The following is a 12,971-nucleotide window of genomic DNA, read 5'->3' as shown; positions in this document are numbered from 1 at the left end:
AAAGCTACTTTTTCAACAACTAAGAAAGCTCCACTGCAATCTGAAGCAAATCTACTGTCAAGATTTGTTTGCTATAAAAGTGAGCACTCTGGTTTGACTCCTATATTCTCTAAGTTTTGTCGGCTATTAACGTTTAGAAACCTGTATGAGGTTCCTAATGGACACACTGGTAAACAATATGCATCTTAACCTGAATAATAATTAACATGAATAATGTCCAAAACTATGAGAGGATTAAGATCTGTAAACGAATGGCTCTCACTACAGATTCATAGTAGAGAGAATCAGCACAGGAAATGATGCTGAGGTTCCTGAGTTCCCCAGTAAGAGATACATTAATACATCTGTATGATTGTGATCTTCAGGAAATGAGAATCTAACGACAAATACAGACAGACACATGCTTGTACTTCTGATACTTGTGAAGCAACACTTTACTTTAACTCCCCTATTCAGCATGTATAAGCAGTATGTATACATATATATATATATATATATATAAATCTCCCTCTGATGGTGTGTCTTCCTCAAGCCTGAGTCCTCTAGGTGTTTGAGGGATCTGTGCAGTATCTTAGCTGTTCTTGGACTGCGCTCTTCTGGATAGAGACCTCAGATGTTGTATCTGGAATCTGACACATGCTTGTACTTATGATACTTGTGAGGCAACACTTTACTTTAACTCCCTTATTCAGCATGCATTAAGCAGTATATATATATAATATAAAATCCCCCTCTGGTGGTATGTCTTCCTCAAGCCTGAGTCCTCTAGGTGTTTGAGGGATTTGCGCAGTATCTTAGCTGTTCTTGGACTGCGCTCTTCTGGATAGAGACCTCAGATGTTGTATCTGGAATCTGTTGGAGCCACTCTCCCAGTCTGTGGGTCACAGTCCCCAGTACTCCGATTACCACTGGCACCACTGTTGCCTTTACTCCCCACATCTTTTCTAGCTCCTCTTTCAGCCTTTGGTATTTTTCGAGCTTCTCATGTTCCTTCTTCCTGATGTTGCTTGAGATTGCTACATCTATCACCACCGCCTTCTTCTGTTGTTTGTCGATCAAGATGCAGAGGGGGAAAGTCCCTTTCGCACATACGGTCTATCCCTGAAAAGTTCAGGAACATTTCCTGCATGGGGTGAGCCAAGTCTAACCTAGTTTGACAGTTTGATCTGAGTTTCTTGAGTTTTGCCTTCTTCTTCTGTTGAGTTTTACGGCGGTTTGCATCCATAAGTGTTGCATTACCTGCTGTCTGCTGGACTGTCCCTTGCCTCATCTATTACTGTATTGCCATGTTATGCATGAAAAAGTGCGAGACAGAGATGTTCCTAAATGTAGCTGCATGTGTGAATAGTGAAAATCATTAGTGGTGCCTGAAAGGTTATCCCAGTAATTTACTCGGAACTATGTGTGAAAGAGGCTTAACAGTTAATAAATTGTGTTTAACACTCTATAATGTAGTTTTAGCAGATAGAAGTGTTTATTTGTGTATTTGTCAACAACTATAACTCTTCCTGTGGGCACCCATACATGAAGGCTGCTGTATAAACACATGACAATATAGTAAAACACAGTTGTATTAATATAAAATATGTCGTCATGAGAGAAGTTGCAATTGTCAACAAATACTGTACATTAATAAGCATTTAAAAATGTCCTTATATCAGCATATACCTACATTATAGTGTGTTATAAACATATACTGCTTACAAAATGTTAAGTACAGGGACTTAAAGTGTTGCCCCTAATTCAAATGTTCATTATAAAATCAAGACATAACACTCAAACAGCCCTTAAAAGAAGTAAAGAACATGACAAAATGTCCTCACTTTCCAAACAGTTTCTCACTCACAATATCCTAAAACACACACACACACACACACACACACACACAAACAGAGCAGGAGTTGTCCTGGTTTAGCCTGAAACGTGACGGCACTCTCAGCAGAGGCGTCAGGGTCATCAGTCCAGTATGTGGTTCAAGAGGCCAGTGTGTGTGTGTGTGTGTGTGTGTGTGTGTGTGTGTGTGTGTGTGTGTGTGTGTGTGTGTGTGTGTTCTCATGACCTTGATGTTCATAATATGTGCTTCCCTGCAAGCTCACACATTCCTGTACTCAGTGACTGAATGTTTATCTGTTTATCTGCACGTGTGCGTGACTGTGTGTGTGTGTGTGTGTATTTACATGAAACATTAGCTAATGAAAGGTCCTGTTCACTTGTGGAGACTGAGACTGAGGAGCGCAGACAGCTGCTGGCACAGCAGGAGGCGTCAGACACGAGGTCAGCAGCAGGAGGAGGAGGAGAGGGGGATGAGGAGAAAGAAGAGAGAAAGAAAATCTTTAAATGAAATGAGAGATTTATATAAAATCTGTCGCTTCTCAGCTCTAGCTGTACTCACAGGATCACTTAAAAAGATAATATAACTTTAACAGTCTTTTTTTTTCACATCATTTCCCAGAAACTGGAAACTTTTTTTAATAAGTTGGCAAAATCCTACTTTTCCTGAGCTAAAAAAAATGTCATTGCAGTGAGAGTAGATGGAAGAAACTGCATGTGTAAATATTATTCCTAGTCATTATATAATTATACCGCGTAATGAGCAGAAACCTACACAACTCAAACTTGTAACAAAAGTCAGCATTACTTTAAAATAGGCATAAAAAACAAAAGTGCTGCTTGTTGTTGAGCAGCCACAGTGGTTGTTTGACCTTAATAATCCCAGTTTGAATTTCAATCCTTCTTATGTAATAATGAGATACAGATTGTTGGTGGTAGTGTGTACAGATTGTCAGAATTTGAAGGCCGTGTCTTTTTCCATCTGGGCCTTCATCATCCCGCATGGAAAGGTTGGACACGCGTTATGTAAACATTATGTTACAGGACTTTGGACAATAAAACAAATCAGAGTGGAAAGTAATCCATGTAAATGGTGCATCAGCGTTGAGTAAGTCAATAAAAAAGACTTTTATTGACCCGGCAGGAAAAATCTATCTGGATGTCTTGGTTACGATGTTTTAACAGCATTTATTCTGTATTTTCTTAACTAATTCCATGAAAAATACCAAAACCAGCAATGATTTACTAACAAGTACTGTGTGTGTGTATCCAAAGCCTGATATATCTTATTCCTCTGTGCCGTAGAGATCTGTTTTCATCCAAAAACTGTTAAAAACACGTGTAACGAGCCACAGCGCTGCACTGGGTGACGTTCCTTCATCACCATGAACACACACACACACTGTTTATTTTGACTCAATCCCACACACACACCGTTCTGCTGCCAGAAATAATCACTAGAGCACCAAATGTGGATTAATCCGCCACTGAAAATAGTCCCCCAACAAATTGCACCATTTTCTCCAGTTTGAGTGATGTTTGCTTAAAACTACAGTGACCAGCTGTTTTAGGAAATGACTGAGCATTTTTTAAAAAAAATGAGATTATGTATTTGTGAGCTGTTTTTGAAGATTTACTTCTTCAGTACAGAAAGAGTAGGGAAGTACGGAGAGATGGACTTTTGCTCTTTTCATGCTTCATACTGAAATATAAACATTTAAATGGTTAAACAGTGATTATATGTAATCTACAATAATTATTACTTTTCAAAATACAGTCTAATTTTAATGGCTGATGTAAAAACATCAAATCACTGATTACAGGGATAATGAGTTATGGGTTATAAGAACATCAGTGGAAAGCAGTTTTACAACCCCTTTATAATAATAATAACAGTAACAACTTTATTTATATAGCACCTTTTAAGACAAGGGTACAAACTGCTTTACAGTAAACACAAGAAAGAAAAATAAATGAAAACATACGATAAAGATAATTAAAAACAGTGTTGTAATAATTTGTGCTTTATGCAGCATGAGTCAATGATCAGAGTGACTGGGTTTTAAACAAATCCCCCAGTTTAACCACATATAATTAATATACATCAGATATTGGTTGATATGACCAATCGTACATTTATTATTCAGCATACTTAAAGAAGGGATTTTGGTTACTTTCATTCTGTTTTTTACCTCCAGATAATTGGTTTAGGTCATGTGATTAGATCTGGGATTTTTGTAAATTGTGTATGTTTTGGGCTCAACATGAAAGGGTTACAAAAATAAAAAGAATACATGGAAGAAGAATACAATTTTTAAGCTTTTTCAACTTGAATTCGGTATGTAGTCCACAGTATTTATTCTTCATCTTTCCTCCTCCTCCACTCTGGCCAGACGGAAATCAGTCCATCTGAATTATTTACGTCCTGACTGGTGAGTCAGAAGGATAAACAGAGAAATTATTTTTGAATCCTGTTTGAACCTGGCCTGGTTCAAAGACAGACAAGGAGAAGAGTGATATAGAGGGTGAGAGAGACAGATATGAAGCACAAGAGTCAGGAATGGAGACAGACGAGGGAGTAGAAAGAGGATACGAGTCATTCATCAATCTCATCCTTCTGACAACTCCGCAGCTCGGCTTCATTTTCGCGGCACTCCGTCATTGTTGCGGCACGAGACACTTACACAGAGGCCGGTCAGGACGTCACATGGCAGCATAAAAATACTTATGTGCTACTACTCAGCATGATGGGATATCATTTAGCCCAAATGGAAAACTGAAAACTTGCCATGCTGATGATTTGGAAACATGAGAATCCAAATGTATCTGGAAAATTTTATTTTCTCTTCTGACTGGGTAATGAACGCATCCCTGAGGTCTGTTTCTGACTGGCAGTTAATTATATCGTTCGGTAGTTAAGATCTCTACCTCAGTTTGGTTGAACCTTGTCTCCTACAAAATACATTTAAATCCTGATAATGAGCTTTTCCTAAGTTGTTTTGGGTGAAGAGTAATTGCTGCCTGGGTTTTGTTTACCTCCAAGACTTCTACAAGTTGCCTTGTCATAACTGTAAAATAGGAATGTTCCAGTTAGGTTGTTCTGGTCTTGATGAGAGTCTTTTAATATTTACTATCAAGTCCAGTCTGATACTTATATTTATTTTCACAGAGCAGTTAATTACAAACACCTGTGCAATCTAATACGACAGCTCTGCAATTAATTCTACTTTTACGAAGCTTTTGCTTTTTCAGTTTTTGTTGACACTCTCACAAAATGGTGATAACTCTACTTGATACACGATCAAACAGTAGCTGTAGGTGTAGGTAGGTGAACTTGACTGTTGTCCTGATATAGAGTGTAAACACCAGACACCAGATGGTCACTGACAGTCTTGTTGGATAGACAAAACTGCTCCATATCTGATAGTTCCTCCCTGTTTATTCTGTGCAGACAAAAGCCACTTTTCCACCATGTGGTACAGCTTGACTCGACTCAACTCTATTCACCTTTTTTGGTTTTCCGTCGGGCAAAAGTTGCGGATAGTACCTGGTACCTGGTGCTTTTTTTGGTATCAGCTCCATCAAGGTTCAAAGCGAACTGAGCCGATGCTAAAAGGTGATGTGAAAACACTGCGGACCACTGATTGGTCAGAGAGAATCATCACTACAGTCATCCACTTGCACAACACGGGACATCCTGCAGTGGAAAATGAATGAATGTAAAGGAGGAATGCAGAGGAGGAAAATTAAATTATAATAGCATCTGTTTCCACAGTCCACATCATCTGTTGAGTGTTTGATGGTTATTTATTTGTGCTTTAGAAGATAATCACTATAAAACAATCAGAAAATAATATTATTATTTAACATTATTTCTCTCATTCACTGCTTTGTTTTCTCTACCGCTGCTCCCTCTTCTCACTCGACCACGTCTAACTTTACTTTTAATGTTATCAAATGAAGAGAAATGTCCTCCCCTCATCCTAAACTGGTCCTAAACTGATACTAGAATACTTCCTTGTTTTATAATAGTAATAATAATAAATTAGATTTATATAGCGCCTTTCAAAACACCCAAGGACGCTTTACAAAAAGGAAAAAAACAAAGAAAACTAAGCTGAGCTTAAATAATAAGCAACTGAGAAGGTAATTGGTTAACTGTGGGCCAAGAGCCTGAGCAAACAGGAAGGTTTTGAGGGTTGATTTGAAAGAGTGTAGGGTAGGAGCGTTACGGATCTCGGGGTTGCCACGCTGAAGGCTCTGTCTCCGAAATTGCATTTATGAATGAAGCAGTACACAGACACACAAAGGAGATGTGCTGTGTGTGTTTGACCAATCAGCAACAGTTATCCCTGCAATACCTGCCTCCATTGCGGAGTTACTATCTGCAGTGGAAAACCAAATCCAGAAAAGTAAAGCAAGTAGAGTTGAGTGGAGTTTAGCCAGTATCATGTAGTGGAAACACGGCAAAAGTTCAAATCTGCTCTCAGATTAGATTAGAAAGTCACATTGCTGTTTTTTTTTTAATCACAAGATGTAATTCTCTGATCAGTTTAAATCAAATGTTGCAGCTGTGACAGAGTTATTCCATCCCTCCTGTAATTGAGAAGCATTGGATTCACCTCGTTAACACAAATCAGTTTCAGGTGTTGGCACCGTTTGTTCAGAAGCAGGAAGCCTTTTGGCCTGAACGACGGAACAAAACTTCAAGAGTGAAACCCAAAACTTTTTCCTAAACACCTTCAAGCAAGTGCTCCAACCAGAGAAAGTTGAACCTCTTCATTGTCTCAAACACACACCACACTCCCATGAAGATTTCTTTAGATTTCTTTTTTTTTTTAGGATAAGTCAACAAACAGCAACAAAAAAAAATCTCAAGGGAAAGTAATGCTATGAAACTGTGGTTTAGCAGAAAGATGTTAATTAGAGAAAACAGCATCAACAGAAACAGGTCTTGAAGAGTTATTTTGCCTTTTGCCATTTACTTTCTACATACTTTTAAACTTAGTGTGGGGATTAGAGGAATAATACATTTGAATAGTCCGTGTGTTCCATATTTTAAAAAAGTTTTTGGGGAATTTTCTCTCATCTTAATGGAGGATGTAAGGATAGAGGATGTTGTATTGCTGTAGAGATCGTAAAGCCTCTTAAGACAAATTCATGATTTGTGATATTGGGCTATATAAATAAAATTAACTTGACTTGTTAGTAAAAAGAAGAACCAGTGGTAGTATAATCAGAGAAATTAGAGTAGAATAAATACTGTAGTGTTTTCTGATCTGATGCTCCAATTGATAGGATGACATTATTCCTAATAATCTCGGTTTATGTCCCATATTTGAAATATTTATCTGCTCTGGTTTTTCATTGACTTTTCATGTCGCCTCTGAAAAATATGTTTTGAGTTAAGTCTGAAGATTTACAATTCAGATAAGATGTTGTACGTTACATCTTTGGGGTAAAAGATGGTTTATCTGTCCAACACTTGAGTCTGACAGCTCTGGTTTGGATATTTGTGATCCCCGGAAGATGCTTGTGATATTTGTGAGCGTTCCTTTAGTGTCGCCATCAGGCCAAAATATACCACCTGACCGACACTTTAGTCGATGACAAGAGATTACGAAGACCGATGTCCAGATTTACATGAAATTTGTCCCCAGAGGAGGAAGGCTTTACATTTTAGACATGAGCTGTGGTGCCGGAGGGATACATTAAAAATTAGAAGATACTGACACATATTCATGTAGAAGATGCGCTATACAAAACCAGTTCATTGTCATTTTTGGTTAGAACAAACAACATTTGACAACACATATAGTTTTTAGATTTGTATGTAGAGTTTTGCTGGTGCTGAAACGTTACACAATTCTATATTTCAGTCTTTTGACACCAAAACAAAAATCCTCAAAAAACTAGCTGACAGCTGCACAGAATATGTGTTGGAGCAGTATAATTAAAGTGCTTGAAGACAGAAGTGCTGAGTGTCAGAGATGCAGATACAGAGGCACACAGTGACAGACCGGTTAGATTGGATTCAGTGTTGCTCTTTTGTTTTGTTTTTTTTTTTGTTTTTTTTTTCTGTGGCATGATGCAGCAAAATGCAGAAAGCCAGAGGAGATGACAGCAGCTGTACTCTGCTGCACCATCAGCCTCAAGCTGCCAGAAATAGGAGACACACTCCCAAAACAGGAGACACGCTCTTCACTTTGCAGCTGCTCTGACACAAACACTCGCCTTTCTTCTTTTTTAATTTTTTATGAAAAGGGCAGTTCTTATATTCGACTGTTTCAAATGTGTTTTACAGCCAAAGAAGGCAGGAATGACATATCTATTATTTAACCACAATAATGGAGGGGTGACTGAGTGGGCCTATAGGCCACAGGCCCTCACCCTGCACAGAGGCATCTGTATGAATTGAATTGACTGCATACTGGCAGTGTTTGATGGTTATTTATTTGTGCTTTAGAAGATAACCACTATAAAACAATCAGAAAATAATGTTTTATTTCTCTCATTCACTGCTTTGTTCTCTGTACCGCCGCTCCCTCTTCTCACTCAACCACGTCTAACTTTACTTTTAATGTTATCAAACAAAGAGAAATGTCCTCCACTCGTCCTAAACTGCTCCTAAATTGATACTAGAATACCTTGTTATTCCTTGTTTTATGAATGAAGCAGCCCTCGCCCTGCACAGAGGCATCTATATGAAGTGAATAGATTGCATACTGACATCATGCAACACAGGATGTCTGACGTCGCTGCAAGAATTTAAAAAACCCTAAAAGTCAAATTTCATGTGGCAACTCTGATTAAAGTTGCTGCTATTTGCATTTTGAAACATTATACATGGTAGAAGACTTTGAATTGTGGTTTTCTTGTTGAGCTTCAATTAGATCTAACAAAATCACCTTATGTCCCATTCACCTGCAGACAAAACATTTGATTTTCATGCATTTCAATATTAGAATAGAACTCAACACTGTAATATAGTACGTTAAGTATATAAGTTTTGAGAAGAGACAGTATAGATCACTTGTCAAACCTCATTGGACAACCAATGAGTGATAAGCAATCTGGGAAACCCGATTTGTATTCTAGACAATGTTTCATTGACTCCCCTCATGGCGTCCAAAATGACAGGATCAATGGTTGACAGGAGCAAAGAAGGAAATCAGGTGATGTTATAATAGAGTGACAAGGTCCACGTAGAGAGGCGGTTGAGATTGGGTCAATAAAAAGGAAGACTTACAAAACATGGGTGACTGACTCGATGTTTCCTCATTTCCAACCATGAGTCAACATTGTTTATTACAAATCAAGAGCACAATCAACCCCTAACCTTAACCATGTGGCTATTATTATAATCATGACAACAATGGTCCTTCTTCTTTCATAAGGAAGAAGTACTTTTAACCGAAACCACAAGGTTTCCCAAAGCCTACCAAGGTACTTCTTTTAACTCAAACCATGATCTTTCTCTAAATCTAACCAAGTGGTTTTTGTGCCTAAACCTAACCAGAACAGATTTGAGTATTTGCACTTCTTTGTGCGAACAAGCTCGTACGTGACATATAGGGTTTGGTTCTGATATGTCTGGTTACATTTCGAGTCAAAGTTACCCTAATAAAGTTGATGATTAAGTGTTGATGTGTGGGATCGATCAGTCAGTCAGTAGCGAGTCACACATCTGTTTCACAGAAGCGGGTAGCTGTTGCTGGGTGCGGCAAATATTTGTAACAGCAATCAAAGAAATATATTCAGACGTTATTTCAGTAAGTGGAGTTACAACGACGTGTACAGCTGCATTGTTCATCCATATCCGTTTTTTTTGGGAGGGGTTTTTTGGCTCCCACCTTCAACACTTTGATGGGTCGACTGTTTTTTTTCCAGAAAACAGCTGTCAATGAGAACAACACCAGCTCTATTAAAATCACTGAGAAATATGAGACTTTCAATAGTTGAAAACTCGGATGTGTAGGATCTGAAATTGATAGCAGCACATAAACTGCACCACTGCAAACTAGCCCTAACCCTAACCCTAACCATAACCCTAACCTAAAAGATTTATAGATTTGTGCATCAAAAACGTACACATACATGTAGGCTTTTTGTCTAAAATTCAAAGCTGAACCTAAATATATATCTTTTTATAAGCAATTTGAAAGTATTGCGAGTCTATGATTTGCTTCTTGATAAGATACCTAAGAAACGTAACACAATGAGCAGTTGTTTAACACTTCTGCACACTCGATTCTCTGTGTTTCAGATACCGAATGATGCTGTCACTACTGTTCCAAACACTGGATTTATAGCGTTTTGGAAATGAACTTTTCAAATGAGCCTCAGCAGAGCGAGCAGCAGCCAGGCCTTCATGTCTTTTTTTTTTTTCTTTTTTTTTTTTTCTTTTATGGCCCTCGTGCATCAGACACTTGGCCTCCGTCCCTGCAGAGCAGAGCCAGGTGGATCCTGGACGGTTTAATGGAAATGGGTTTACATTCTTCTTTAACTCTGAGTCCAGGAAACCTGTGGTTTGAAGTCAGATGAAATAAGAGTTTGTCTGTCTGTCTTTTTCTCTTACGGTCAGAAAAAAGCAGGGGACACCTGACCTGCAACAAACTAGTCCTGCCTCAATATGGCTACAAATCTAACTACTGGAGATTTATCCCGCACAGACATTTTGACGTGTATCCTCAATTTTTTAAAATACATTTGACAACCTTTTGGCCCGAACAAGCAAGAGGAGGAAAAATATACAGCATTCATCTCTTTTTCAAAGCCTTTATCTCTCTCAGTTACTTCTGCTGACCGACTCTTTTTACAGGCTGATTTATGGAGTGGAGGATTTATCGTAGAGGTTTATTATATAGAGTTTATGGTACCGAACTGGACATTATATGACGAAATATGAGGTTATGTAGGAATTTTGAGGATGAACAAATAGGGTTATTGAGTCCTATAATAGATGAGTTTTTTTCTTCCCCTCAAATCAGTTCATGAAATAAATCTAAAACATGACTAGAAAATGTCAAAAGTTATAACTCTCATTTCTGTTTTAATGGCTTTTTATTCATTTCATTATTTATTCAAGTTTTTTTGTATGTTTTTTTTTTTTTTTTACATTGCATTTAAATTATTAAAGATGGGCTCAGTGTTTTTACTGTTTGTGACATTTTGCTGACATTAATGTCATTCAGCACCTATTCATTGCTTCAGAACACATTGAAGTTGTGGGTTTTGAGTTTGGTCAAGTGTGAAGTGTGTTTTCAGTCATGTTGTGTTGGTGTAACGTTTTTTGTAGCGTGTGAAAAGTTTGCTCCTCTCCCTCTTCACTGGGTCTTGGTTCCCAACAACCCTAAACCACTAGGTTCTTGTGTTAAATCACCAGTTTCAGTCCAATGTTTCTCTTAATTTATCTCTCATGTTACACAAATAATGGAATACAGGTTACAGTTGAGTATTTTGTGTTCATATTGTTGAAGGGCTTCAGTCCTATTGTTGTTGTGCATCATTAGCTGCACTAAGCAGTCAGTCACAGCTCTGTCAAGCTGAGGTAGGAGGGATAAAACTGTTCTGTAGTAAATGACATTCTGCATAATTTGGTGCACACATGGCTGCGTTTGTGACTGTAGGAATTTGTGATTGTCAGCAGTAACAGACAAATTCTACATAAAAGTTCTATATTACTGTATAGTTTTGAAAGTTTCTGTAGTAATATGAGTAGATGGTAAACTCGAGTTAGGTGAAGCTGACAAGCTTTACCCTTTTTACACCAAAATTAGTGCACATATGCAAGTTTTAGGCGATTGACTCCTTTCTAATTGCTAGTAGACAATTTGCTTGTTTGACATGCAGGAAAACAAGGTTAGTAAACAATAGAGAGCAGCATGGAGGCCAATGACAAATGTTACTATGGTTACTTTTTTTAGATCTTTTACTTCAGTCTGTCTATCAAACTCAACACCGATTGAATGATGTTCGAGCGCTGCTTGAACAGAGACACAGGGTGGAATTCGTTGCACGTTGCGTTCCTGGCTATTTACGCACCAACGTCTGGAACTTGAACGTGAAAATTAGCGTGTCCACCCGGGTGTCATGCTTCCATCACTGCCAATCGGAGCTGGAGGCAATAAATACCCGTGACTACTGCAGAGTTATTTGATCCAGCAATGAATACCGATTGTACCCTTTCCCACTGAGGACAAAAGCCAGATGTTAGTGGGTGTTAGTGTGAAAGAGGCTTCACTAGTGAGAGGAGCAGGGAATAGAGAAGCTGTCAGCTAGCTGTAAGGCTGCACATTTTATTTGTTTGTTCTTTGCTTCAGCTCAAATTATTATTGTTGGATGTCTCGGGGTTACTTTTTGCCCATTTCATTAATATTTTTGTAAATAAACATCACTTTTTTTGTGTTGCACATACTCCTTCCTGCCAACCTGCTTCATTAACGCCCCCTTTTAAAGTTTCCAGTGCCAAATGACATCTTCTGCCCTTTATATTTTTATAGTTTCTCTTTTTTTCTTCCTCTCCCTCAGACGTATCCCATGGTTCTTGAGTACCGGCCACGCATCGACTTTGGCTGAACCACGGCTTCAAGAAGAGGACCACACACACGTACACACAAATGACATACAACATACACAAGTATACAAAACATTAGGAACACCTACATTTGCACACACACACACGCACACACGACCACAATGTGCAGAGAAAGAGAAAAGATTTAAATGTATTTTTGTACAGCCAATGATGAAGTGCATACGTTGTTACGGTAAAGAGGTTTTATGCTACATAGAATAATATATATGCTATAATATATGATATTTTTAAATGTATGTCCCTGTGCCTAAAAACCTGTTCAGATCAGAAATGAAGTACGACCATATCTTGACTTGCCTGTCTAACTCTGTAGATTAAATGTTGATTTTCTACTGTTGATGACTGGTTGTGTGTCTGATTTCTCTACATTGATCTTAACTTCAAACAAAGTGAGTCTAAATGAAAGTTTTTTACCCTCAAGACAGAAGATGTAACACTTTTCAGGAACTGCATCTAATAAATAAATGAAATTATTAATCTAAGGGGCTTGAACATCATACATCTTCAGGGCTTTACATCTAGAAAAACCCTGATTTTTTGGCAG

At 38.1% G+C, this 12,971-nt stretch overlaps 1 protein-coding gene across 3 annotated transcripts in view; it reads left to right on the top strand.

Moving 5' to 3' along the window:
• Window positions 1-12,766, top strand: part of pcgf5b (polycomb group ring finger 5b) — a 29,695-nt gene extending 16,929 nt beyond the window's left edge. For all 3 annotated transcript variants that reach the window (XM_067610838.1, XM_067610836.1, XM_067610837.1), the window contains exon 9: window positions 12,361-12,766. In XM_067610838.1, coding sequence (XP_067466939.1) covers window positions 12,361-12,408 — 48 coding nt within the window. In that variant the 3' untranslated portion in view covers window positions 12,409-12,766. The remainder of the gene's footprint in view (window positions 1-12,360) is intronic.
• The last annotated feature ends 205 nt before the right edge of the window (window positions 12,767-12,971 follow it).

Source organism: Thunnus thynnus, chromosome 14 (genome assembly GCF_963924715.1).
Source record: "Thunnus thynnus chromosome 14, fThuThy2.1, whole genome shotgun sequence".
Taxonomy (NCBI): domain Eukaryota; kingdom Metazoa; phylum Chordata; class Actinopteri; order Scombriformes; family Scombridae; genus Thunnus; species Thunnus thynnus.
Note: the sequence above shows the minus strand (reverse complement) of the source record. Positions and strands in the feature narration are given on the sequence as shown.